Source organism: Mus pahari, chromosome 1 (assembly GCF_900095145.1).
Source record: "Mus pahari chromosome 1, PAHARI_EIJ_v1.1, whole genome shotgun sequence".
NCBI classification, from domain to species: Eukaryota; Metazoa; Chordata; class Mammalia; order Rodentia; family Muridae; genus Mus; species Mus pahari.
The window spans coordinates 72864255-72876222 of record NC_034590.1 but is presented as its reverse complement, the minus strand read 5'-3'; the positions used below and the strand labels follow the sequence as shown (position 1 = coordinate 72876222).

General features: G+C 42.6%; 1 protein-coding gene across 4 annotated transcripts in view; it reads left to right on the top strand.

The window, feature by feature from the left end:
- Positions 1-11968, top strand: part of Rnf121 (ring finger protein 121) — a 49436-nt gene that overhangs the window by 23196 nt on the left and 14272 nt on the right. For 3 of the 4 annotated variants that reach the window (XM_029540984.1, XM_029540987.1, XM_021201293.2), the window contains exons 2-4: positions 507-544; positions 3487-3628; positions 8987-9141. In XM_029540984.1, coding sequence (XP_029396844.1) covers positions 513-544; positions 3487-3628; positions 8987-9141 — 329 coding nt within the window. In that variant the 5' untranslated portion in view covers positions 507-512. The remainder of the gene's footprint in view (positions 1-506; positions 545-3486; positions 3629-8986; positions 9142-11968) is intronic. The other variant, XM_029540993.1, reaches the window with a different exon arrangement.

Genomic DNA, 11968 nt, shown 5'->3' with positions numbered 1-11968 from the left:
TTTTACTAATTCTGATTCATATTTTGCCCTAGTCATACTTAACTCTTTGTACACTGTACAGTTTTACCCTCCTTCCTGTCCATGCAATTTCCTTTGCCAAGACCATTGCTCTCGTTTCTGGATAATATTTCACAATCATTCCAAGAAAACTCTCCTGGTTTATAACAACCCAGGGTTAAAACCCATTTGTCCATTCTTCCATAGCTTACCCTTTCTATATAATAATGCATCACACTGTGAGCATCTTGGGAGTTAGGAGTCCCACTCTTTGATTGAATAGCTCAGCCATGCAACATTCATTCAGTAGTAAAACCTGAACCAAACTAGCAGCTAAAGAAGGGAGACACTGGTGTGAAGTAGTGGTGGGAAAGGCTTCCTAGAGTTATAGATATGAAACCTCCTCTCTTGAGTCCTTGAAAATATTGATGAATGCTTTTGAGACCCTTATTTTGGGTGGGCACAGTTATAAGTCATTGACAGATTTTTCTGGTGGTATCTTTCTACAGGTTGATATGTCAGACCTCTCCCCAGAGGAGCAATGGAGGTAAGTGTGACAGTTTGGTTTTCATAGGCTAATTGCATAACTCCTCTTTTTCTTCTCTGTGTGTGGAATGCATTGTCTTATGACCAGTTGAACAGGTCTTTGGGAATCTTTCCAAGTATCTGGGTCACTTCTGAGCTGCTCACTCAGCCCTAGAGTAAGTAGGTATTTGCACTAAGCATCCTGTGGTGAAACCAGTTTTGCCATTTACTTCCCACTGCCACATTTATTACTACCCCTTTTTTCTATAGCAAGGATTGGAGCCAGGCCTTAAACATGTCAAACAAGTAGACTACCACTCAGCTGTACTCCCAGCCCTCTTTTTCCTTTTTATTTTGAAACAGAATCTGACCAAGTTGCCCAAGCTAACCTTGAACTTACTGTATAGCCTAGACAGGCCTAGGACTTGCCATCCTTCTGCCCTAGCCTCAGAAGGAGCTGGAATATGGGCCAGTAAGACCAGGCCTGAGAGTTCACCCCATTTGTAAACTGAGAGTCATAACAATATCCATACCTTATAGGTACAGATACTTAGAGGTATGAGGGTTAATGTCTATCAAGTTCTTAGAACCATGCCTTGCACTGGCAAGCTTCCAGTGTACTTGCTTTGAAGATGATAATTATCATCATCATTATCACCACCTGTGATACAGGATGGATAGTTCTTGCTTGGAAAAGGTGAGATGTATTTTCTGATTTCAGCTCTGTTGCTGTTTTGCTTTATGCTCAGCAACTATTTTATTTTCATGACTTCTCTCAGTAAAGAGTTTTCAGGGTGCTTACTTCACAGACTTCAAAAAGAGGTTAACAGTTGAGCTGAAATCAGGTACAACTTAGTCGGAAAAACCTTTAATTGAGCTTAAGATGATCAATTATTTATAGACTGGCAGGAATACCAATTCAAATGATAAATCTAGAGTGATTTTAGATGACATGTAATACTGCGTCATGTATGCCTCTCTGCTAAGGAGGGTGACAATGTGACTGTCTTCTGCTATATTGGAGACACAAATGTTTTAAGCACTATTTATTCTGAAGATTTTTAATTGGATCATGTATAGAAGAATGCAGCCAAGATTAATGGTGCTCACATCATTTTTTTTTAAAAATTGATTTATTTATTTTATGTGTATGTGTCTTCAGATACCAGGAGAGGGCATCAGATCCCATTATAGATGGTTTTAAGCTACCATGTGGATGCTGGGAATTGAACTCAGCACCTCTGTGCTCTTAACCACTGAGCTTTCTCTCCAGCCTTGTTCACACAATTTTAGGACCAGATGGGAATGGTGGTGCATATCTTTAATCCCAGGAATCTGGAGGCAGAGGTCTCCATGAGATTGAGGCTAGCCTCGCCTAAAAAGAAAGGAAGGAAGAGAAAAAAATGAAAAAAGGAAGGAGAACAAGAGCGAGAGCAAAAGAGAAAGGAAGGAAGAAAAGTCGGTAGGACGGTTGAGCTGAGATGGCCCAGGAAATGGTTATAGAGACAGGAAATGTCTGGAGCTTTGGCATGGGGAATAAGATAAGGCTATGTCTTGTTTTCATAGAGTTTAGGATGAACTGCAATGTATTAAAGCTATTAGGTAAGTACATTTTCATTTCATTGTAAAATATATGTGCTTAGATAAGGTCTTACCTATGTGTTTTAGACAGGCTAGCCTCAAACTCCTAGAGATACCTCTGCCTCTGCCTGCAGAGTGTTGGGATTAAAGATATGTGCTCGGCTCAGCTCAGCTATCCTTATACATCCCAGGCCAGAAAATTCTAGCTTTAAATTAATAAGAAGCCTCCAGATATACTGTCTGTCAGACTGGTTATTGAATTCCGTGAGCCCTTGAGGAGGCTGTTTACTTGATACTGATGATGAAGACATGGTTGTATTAATACAGACTTGGAGCAGCTCAGAGTTTTTAGCCTAAGCCCTCTAGCCCTGGCAAAAAGATCTGATGAATAAAGCAAGACTCTTAGAATTAGCAAGCTTACAGTGTTACCCCTTTAGTGTGTGATGAATAGTAAGAGTCTAAGACTTTATAGCTGTAACCTCTGCCCTCACTGACACTAGCTTCTCCTGGCATTTTCTTCCTGAGTCAAGAAAAGCTTCTTATGTTTCTACCACAAGGGGCAGGCAACACCTCATTCATGTTTAGTCCTAGTAGCTGAGCTTCACAACTAGAGCCTGGAGGCCCTGTTCTAGCCCATGTCCATTTTCTCAGCCTTAACTCCTTCTTTTTCTTTTCTTTTCTTTTCTTTTCTTTTTCTTTTTTTTTGGTTTTTCAAGACAGGGTTTCTCTGTATAGCCCTGGCTGTCCTGGAACTCACTCTGTAGACCAGGCTGGCCTCGAACTCAGAAATCCGCCTGCCTCTGCCTCCCAAGTGCTGGGATTAAAGGCGTGCGCCACCACACCCACCCAACTCCTTCTTTTTCATGGTACCCTTCAGTTGAAAACCCAGGACTGCTGTGATGGTGATGCACATCTTTAATTCCCATACTCAGGAGGGCAGAGGTAGGCAGATATCTGAGTTTGAGGCCAGATTGGTCTGCAGAATGACTTCTAGGACAGCCAGGGCTTTGTAGAGAGACCTTGTCTCAAAAATAAACATAACAAATGAAGAAATCCAGGGCCATGTTCTGAGCTGTGGGAGACAAGATGCCCTAAGAAACCCTGCTCCTGGGCTGGAGAGATGGCTCAGTGGTTAAGAGCACCAGCTGCTCTTCTGAAGGTCCTGAGTTCAAAACTCAGCAACCACATGGTGGCTCACAACCATCCGTAATGAGATCTGACTTCCTCTTCTGGTGCATTGAAGACAGCTACAGTGTACTTAGATGTAATAATAAATAAATCTTTAAAAAAAGAAAAAAAGAGACCCTGCTCCTTTACTCCACCCCTCCCCCACCCCACCCCCAATATCCCATCATTGACTCACCCTATCTGTTTGTCTTTCAGGGTCGAACATGCTCGAATGCATGCCAAACATCGTGGCCACGAAGCCATGCACGCTGAAATGGTACTCATCCTCATCGCTACCTTGGTAGTGGCCCAGCTGCTCCTGGTACAATGGAAACAGAGGCATCCCCGTTCTTACAATGTAAGCTATACCTCATTTTAAAAAATCTCCTTTGAGTCAAAATCTCAGTTAACTCAGGAAGGCCTCGAGGTCATGTCAATGAGGATGACTTTGAGCTCCTAATCATCCTGTCTTTTCCTCCCAAGTACTAGGATTACTGGTGTGTACCGCTGCACCTGGCACAACTCACTTTAGTTATCAAGAGGTTTTTCTAAGTGTCCTAAGGTCCAGCCTGACCCAGGGGACATATAGGCAGAGAGATACAGTAGCAATAATTTTCCATATGGAATGATGAGTAGTTTGTGGGGTGTACATATATGCATCTCTAAGGGGCAAGTGACTTGGTATATGAAAACAAGGATAAAACAGGAGACCACTTTTTTTGTTCGATTGCTTTGAGACAGGGTCTCATCTTTTACTCTGGCTGTCCTAGAACTCATTATGCAGACCAGGTTGACCTTGAATTTACAGAGATATATCTTCCTGCCTCTGTCTTCTGGGTGCTGGGATCAAAGGCATGTACCACCACTCCCAACCCAATATGAGACTACTCTTATGGCCAGAAGAAGTAGATAACTTCCTTTAAACATTGTGAGACAGATTCATGAAGGAAATATCAGAAACCATTCATTTGGAAGGGAGAAGATCACATGACAGGGAAAGCCAACGCTAGTCTTAAGAGAAGGAGTAGATTTCATTACTCTGTATGCCAAAAGCCAATCAAACAAATAAGCAAAAAGGCAATGGAAAGCCGGGCGTGGTAGCGCACGCCTTTAATCCCAGCTCTCGGGAGGCAGAGGCAGGCGGATTTCTGAGTTCGAGGCCAGCCTGGTCTACAGAGGGAGTTCCAAGACAGCCAGGGCTGTACCGGAAAAACCCTGTCTCGAAAAACACACCCTGTCTCGAAAAAAAAAAGAAAAAAGGCAATGGAAGAAGTAATGAAAAAAATATATGAAACATACAGAAAACAAATAGCTAATTAGCAGAAGTAGGTTCTTTCTTATTACTGATAAAACTTAATTCTAGATAGGTTAAGTTCACCAGTTAAAGGTGGAGATTGGCAGATTGGAGTAAAAAAAAAAAATCTCACAATTCATCAACATGTTGGGTATGTAAGTCTCATTTTAGATAGCAAGGCACAAAAAATTGACAGCAAAAGGATGGGAAAAAATATTCCATGCAGATGAGAGACAAAAGGTGGGTGGAGGGTATAAATTCAAGACCAGCCTATTCTAGATTCTTGGAGGACAGCCAGGACTACTTAATGAGACACTGCCTCTCAAAACAAAGAAAGAGGGTCCTCTTGCAGAAGACCAGAATTTGGTTCTCACAGCATCCACAATGGGAGTCACAACTCCAGCTCCATGGGATCTGACATCTTCCTTTGGCCTCTTCAGGCACCTAAACATGTGTGTATGTTCCCTTCCCCCAACCCCACATATACATGCAATTAAAAATAAATTTTGTCTTGTTTTTTGCGACTGTGTTTCTCTGTGTATCTTTGGCTTTTCCTGGATCGGGGTAGCCTTGAACTTAGAGATCTCTCTGCCTCTCCTTCCTAAGTGCTGGAATTACAAGGCATGTGCCACCACCACCCAGTTAAAACCAAAATATTTTTAAAACGAAAGAAAGGAAAGTGGGATGGTTATACTAATAGTTTCAGAGCTCAAGTCTCGTTTTCTGTGGTCAAAGAAGTGTCAGGTCAGATTTACTTACTTGGTACAGGATACCACTGTTCCTGTTTCTAAATTTCAGATAATGTTATTTTCATTTCCAGCAACAATAGAAGTACCTTAAGTTACTTGTAGTTTGTATATGATAATCATTACCCAGAAAGCCTTTTTGTTGTCTAGACATGCAAGTATCCCTGGTGACAAGTAGTGTTGAACACTATAAAGCAAGCGTTCTGTGAGAACAGGGGGATGGCTCAGTGGAAGAGTGCCTAGCATGTTCAAAGCTGTGGGTTTAATGCTTGTTACTGACAAATAACAAGAAAATGGGCCAGTGAGGTGGCTCTGTGAGAGCAGAGGCCTGATGACCCAGGACTGATCCCTGTATCCCACAGGGTGGCCGGAGAGAACCCACTTCAGTTGCCCTCTGACCTCTACACATGCACACATAGCATAAGCACACAAGGGTGCACATGCTCCAACCCATCTTTTATGCACTTAAAAAAAAAGTACTAGCATTCTAAAAAAAAAAGGAGCAACCAAACTATTATATAAGATAGGGCAGGGATTTCTATCCATTTTCCAGACTAGTAAATTATCAAGCAGGATTTGAAGTGTTTTTTGGGGGAGAATATGATTGTTAAATTGCAAAACTAAAGACCAAACTAAAACCTAGCTATTATTGTTAGATTGCTGTTTGTATGCTTGTGTGTGTGTTTGTTTTTGGTTTTTCGAGACAGGGTTTCTCTGTGTAGCCCTGGCTGTCCTGGAGCTCACTCTGTAGACCAGGCTTGGCCTGCCTCTGCCTCCCAAGTGCTGGGATTAAAGGCGTGCACCACTCTTCTTTATTTTTAATTTTCTTTTGTGTACGGTTGTTTGGCCTGCATGTGAGTCTGTGCATAGTTTGCCGCAGAGGGCAGAAGAGGATATCAGATCCCCTGGGACTGGAGTTCTTGCCAGTGGTGAGCCACTGTGTGCTGAACTTGGGTGCTCGAGAAGAGTAGCCAGTGCTTTTAACAACTGAACCATCTCTCCATCTCTTGTGTGTGTGTGTGTGTGTGTGTGTGTGTATGTGTGTGTGTGTGCGTGCATGCATACGCATTCGGGTTGGAGTGGTGTCATGTGCCCACACACATAATGCAAATATGCTTTTTTAAAAATTATTCTTTTTTGTGTGTTTTAATGTTTTACTTGCATGTATATGTACCACATACATGCCCATGGACTCCAGAAGAGGGCACTAGAGCCGCTGGAACTGGAGTTAGAGGCAGTTGTGAACTGCCATGTGGATGCTGGGAAACAAGCCTAGGTCATCTGAAAAAGTAGCAAGTGCTCTTAACCCTTAAGCCATCTTTCCAGGCTCAAGACCTGATTCTTAATTATTTTTTCCCTCAAAAGCCTTAGGAAATTACCACCTCCCACCTGCCACAGTGGCTTCTGCTTTAGCTCCCCTCAGTCTCCTTCCTTGATGGCTGTCTGAGTCCTTTCTTTGGCTCTCATGTCCTTTATAAGACCCCCTTTGTTGATCATTTCACAGTTTAACCTCCCCTGCCTTCCAGGGTTCCTCCACACACCCATACCAGGGAGGCTGCTAGGGACACAGGAGATCTGGACTGGAAGCCTGCTCCAGGACAGACTGGCCTTCTGGCGTCTCTGTGCCTCAGTTTCCATCATCTATTCAGATTACTTACAGGAGTGTTGCTTACTCCTTAGCTCCCTCAGGGAGGTTAGGGGAAAGGAGAAGTGCATGCCTGGAAAAGTATCTATCCTATTTTTAAAATCTCCAAGGAGAAGCTTTCATCATTTCTGTCTGTTACCAAATAGAGTGCTTTCAGGCCCCGCCCCCTAAACAGCTGCTACTTCCTGGAGTGATGAGCAGCAGACTTGCCCACCTGGGACTCTGCAAAATAATGCAGTGGGTTTTTTTCCTCCTTAGATATAGGCATTAAAAGGATTACTTGGATCCCATTTCTGTGAGAAAAGAAAATGTAATAAAACAGCCTTCCAGTTGTGATATACATTGACCTTCTTGCAAACTGACTTCCACCATAGACTCATTTCTTACCTTTCCTCAAAGATCAACATGCCATGTTCCATGGGCCTAAAATACTTCCCACCTCCTTTTGTTTCTCGCTTTGGAGGCATTAGACAAAGATCACATGATGCCTCCTTGGGGAGCTTTAATTGGCTTGCTTCACTGTTAGTGAAGTGCCTCTCTCCTGTACTTTGTTGGCCACCAGGGCTTATGCCATTCTAGATTTTTGGGGGGGGCAAGGTTATTTATTTTTTTACATTTCAAATGTTGTCCCCCTCCCCAGTTTCCCCTCCACAAATCCCCTACTCCATTCTCCCTTCCACCTGCTTCTATCAGGGTGCTTATCCATCCACCCACCCACTATAACTTATTTTGAATTAGTTAAATTTTTGTTTTTCTTCAAAAGACTTTTAAGTCCTTGAAGAGGCTTTTTTATTCATGTTGATTCCCCCAGTCCTTAGCATGTGGTCCAGTAAGTATTTGTTGAATGGCTACTTAACTGACTCTTATTTGAAGAAGGGACAGCTTGGGAAAGAAGCAACAGTTCTAAGTAAGATACCAGTCTTAGGACATTGTTAGTAAATTCAACACTCCTCTAAGACAAGAGTTGGACCCATACGTAGGAAGGACACAAGATTTTTTTTAAGGTCAATAGCATATGTTAGTGAAATGATAGTTGGCTCTAGAAATAAAGATGGCCATTTGCTAGGGGTGCTAACCACTTCTCTGCTCTATAGGCTGTTCTAACAAAGGACGGTCTTGCCAAGTCATAGAAATAATTGGATACATCTGTTTATTGGGCCTATAGAGAACTTTCTAATGGCCATTCTTTTCTGGGTCCTTTCCCATGCTTAATATCCAGTGTTTTCAGCTGCTTTTACAGGATGCTGTTTCCAGGTGTTTTATAACCCTGATAACTCTTACAACCATGCTACCTTATGCCAGTGTTCTTTGTAGTTAGTAAGATGCTTAGATTCTATGCCAAGGCCCCAGTGACAGAGCAGAGAACTCTGAGTGTGCTTTTAGTTAGGCAGCCTGAGGTTGCCAGGCCTTTGGGGCAGTGGCCTTGGCAATTGAAAACCCTGAACAAAGCCCATCTCATAGAGAGAAGCACTGAAGTGCTGGTGGAAAAGAAAATGCTTCGGGGCAGTAGGAATTATAACTAATTCTGATTGGAAGGGAGACCAAAGGCTTCAGATGTCCTAGAAGGCAGAAAGGGAGACAGGAAGGCTATTGTAACCCAAAGCATAGGGAATGCTTCCAGTTGGTCCTACCGTAAGTGTCTTCTTCTGGTTTTCCTCATAAGTGCAGGAAAAGCTGTGTAAGAGATAGCAAGAACTCAATGGAAAGGAAAGGATACAGTTTAACGAAGGATAAAATGGGAGAGTCAGGCATGGTGCCAGCTTTGTAATTTTGATCACACTAGTTGAGTTATGTTTACACAAAATTGAAATGTGACTGGGTGTGGTGGCACATGTCTTTAATCTCAGCACTTGGAAGGCATAGACAGACAAATCCATGTGTGTTCCAAGCCAGGTAGGCCTACATAGTTGAGACCTGTTTCACAACAACCAAAACATTGGGGATGTGAGAGATCAGGCTAAATGTGCAACACTGCTGCCAGGAGCTGCCAAGGGAGCGGCTAGAGCTGAAGTGCTTGTGTTTGTGTTTCAGATGGTGACCCTCTTTCAGATGTGGGTTGTTCCCCTCTATTTCACAGTGAAGCTGCATTGGTGGAGGTTCTTGGTGATATGGATCTTCTTCTCTGCTGTCACAGCCTTTGTCACCTTCCGAGCCACAAGGAAGCCTCTTGTACAGACGACCCCAAGGTGAGGATGTGGGGGAGGAGGAGAACCTGGCTGGCTGGCTTCTTTTTTTTTTTAAAAAAAATTTAATTTAAAAAATTTGAGGTATTTTGAGTGTTTTGTCTGTATTTAAGTGTACTGCTTGCATGTTTGTACTGCCCTCGGAGGCCTGAAGGGGGCACTAGATCCCCTGGAGCTGGAGTTAACAGACACCTGTGAGCTGTGATGTAGGAACCAAATTTGGGTCTCCTACAAGAGCAGCAGATGCTCTTAGTCTCTGAGCCTTCTCTCCAGCCCCCAAGCTGTGTTTCTTGAAGCAAATGTGCTGGAACACATGGGAGAAAGATGAGTTTAGAATGAAAACAAAAGCCTAGGGTTTTTTTTGTTTTTTTGTTTTTGTCTGCCAGAGTGAGTTGGTGCAGGGCCTCTCTAAAACAAGCTGATTGGGAGACCCACTCCCCTATATCCACAGGTTCAGAATACCAGATATTTTCCTAACCTTCACTTGATAGTCTACATCAAGATTTGTTGGTGTTTAAAACACACAAACACACACACACACACACACACACACACACACACACACACAGAGAGAGAGAGAGAGAGAGAGAGAGAGAGAGAGAGAGAGAGAGAACAAGTAAGCCTTTGTAATCACTACGGTCTCATTTTAAGTATCCTTTTCATTAACCTTCTCAGAGCTCTGAATTAAATTTTCCATTATAGTTTCTATTAAGACCCTGTAGTTTGCTGTCATAGAACCTATCACAATTTACAACAAAATGTTACTTTGAATATTTGTCTCCCCAACTAAACTGTGAGATCAGCACCCACCCCCGGTGCTGGTCGCTGTATATCCAGGCCTTGGCACATATTTGATTACCCTGACTTTCTGTTGAATGAATGAATGAATATCAATACATTTTCAGCTTTGTGATGAATACTTCCTTTTTATGTGACAGAGCTACAATCTCTATAATTCTTTGTTTTACCCAAATGTATTTCTTGTTTAATCCTCCCAACCAGCTTGTGAGGTCTTTTAAGATCCATACCTGACAGAAAAAGATATTTTTCTCATTCGTTCATTCCTTCCTTCATTCATTCATTCAACAACAAGCACCTACTATGTGCCAGGCCCTTTGCTAAGCGCTGGGGATACAGAGCTGGATAAGACATGGTCCCTGCCCTCAAGGAGTACTCGGTTTAATGGAGGAGAGGGTCGAGAAAGCACCTGTTGGAGTGCATTTGGTAAGTGCCGTGAGAGGTGTGCATGGGCATATGCCTAAGAGGTGAGCTGGGTATCCTGACCCAAAGTCTCCCAGCTTGCAGACCACTTTGTGTGCTTCGTATGCTCTATTTACTGACCTGTGAGCGTCATTGTGAGAGTGACGATGGTGATCCCTGGCACCTCTCTAGGCCACAAGAGAGGCACTGGATCTAAAATCAGATAGATATGAGATTGGAGTTCTTGGCATTGTAACTTGTGAACAGTTAGATCTCACCTTTCCAAGCCTTGAATTTTTCATCTCTAAACATGATAAATGCTCAACTTCTTTTAAAGTGATTTTCCAAAATAAAAGCTACACTATCACATGTGAGTGACCAAGTGCTGGGCATGGCGATATAGACCTGAACCTCCAGGAGACGTGATTGTGAGTTTGAGCTCAGCCTTGGGCGTCAGTGAACCAGTTCAAGGGCAGCTTGGGTTACATATAGTGAGACCTTCTAGCCAGTAACGATGCTTCTTGCTTAAGCCTGGTGACCTGTTTGATCCCCAGAACACAAATAAAGGTAGGGAAGCACCCACTCCACAAAGTTGCCCTCTGACCTCTACATATGCCACACATATACATGAAGTTAGCAGTGGCAAACACTATTAGCTTCTAGCTAACAATGATTGACTACTATTAGTATTATGAAGGATTGTCTTATAATAGTAAATAAGATTGATGGTAGGTGCTTCTTAGTTTATAAATGACCTCATTTACTCATGTAGCTTTGATGAATATATTACATACACCTCACCACACCACACTACACCACAGCACAGTGTGTAAGAAAGTTTGCTTTTCCCAGTTATGCAAAGAATTGAACTTAGTTAGGAAATATGATTTGACTCATCTGAGTGTATTTAGCTAAAAGCTTACTAATCCAAGATTAATATTAGAAGACCATTAGGAGACGAATAATTAAAATTCCATGTCTTTACTACTGTCTATTCCCCTTATGATCAGCGTAAATCCTACATAGCATAGCTATGTGAGGCTTTGTATGCAATACTACAAGATGGCTGAGGCCTTTCCCTAGCCTGAGAAATCTGGTTAGCCAGAGCAGGGTAGCATAGGCTAGAGCCTAAGTGTCCATCCTTGGGCCTAGCATTGATGCAGTGAGTCAGCTCTCAGGAAGAAAGAAAGCTTGACCTAGTTATCCAAGCAAATTACTAAACTGTTCATTTGTTATTATCTTAGGATGGTTAGTGACAGTCTGAGTTAGGGTTTCTGTTGCTGTAATGAAATACCATGACCAAAGCAACTTGGGAACGAAAGGGTTTGTTCAGCTCACACTTCCATATGATTGTTCATCATCAGAGGAAGTCAGGACAGAAACTCAAACAGGGAAGGTACCTGGAGACAGGAACTGATATGGAGGCCATGGAGGGGTGCTGAGTATTCGCTTGTTCCCTATGGCTTGCTCAGCCTGCTTTCTTATAGATCCTAGAATTACCAGCCCCGGGATAGATCTATAGAGACAGTAGACTGGTCTCTCCTCCTTTCAATCACTAACTAAGAAAATGCCAACACCCTACAGGCTTGCCTATAGCTGATCTTTTTTTTTTTTTTTTTTTTTTTTTTTT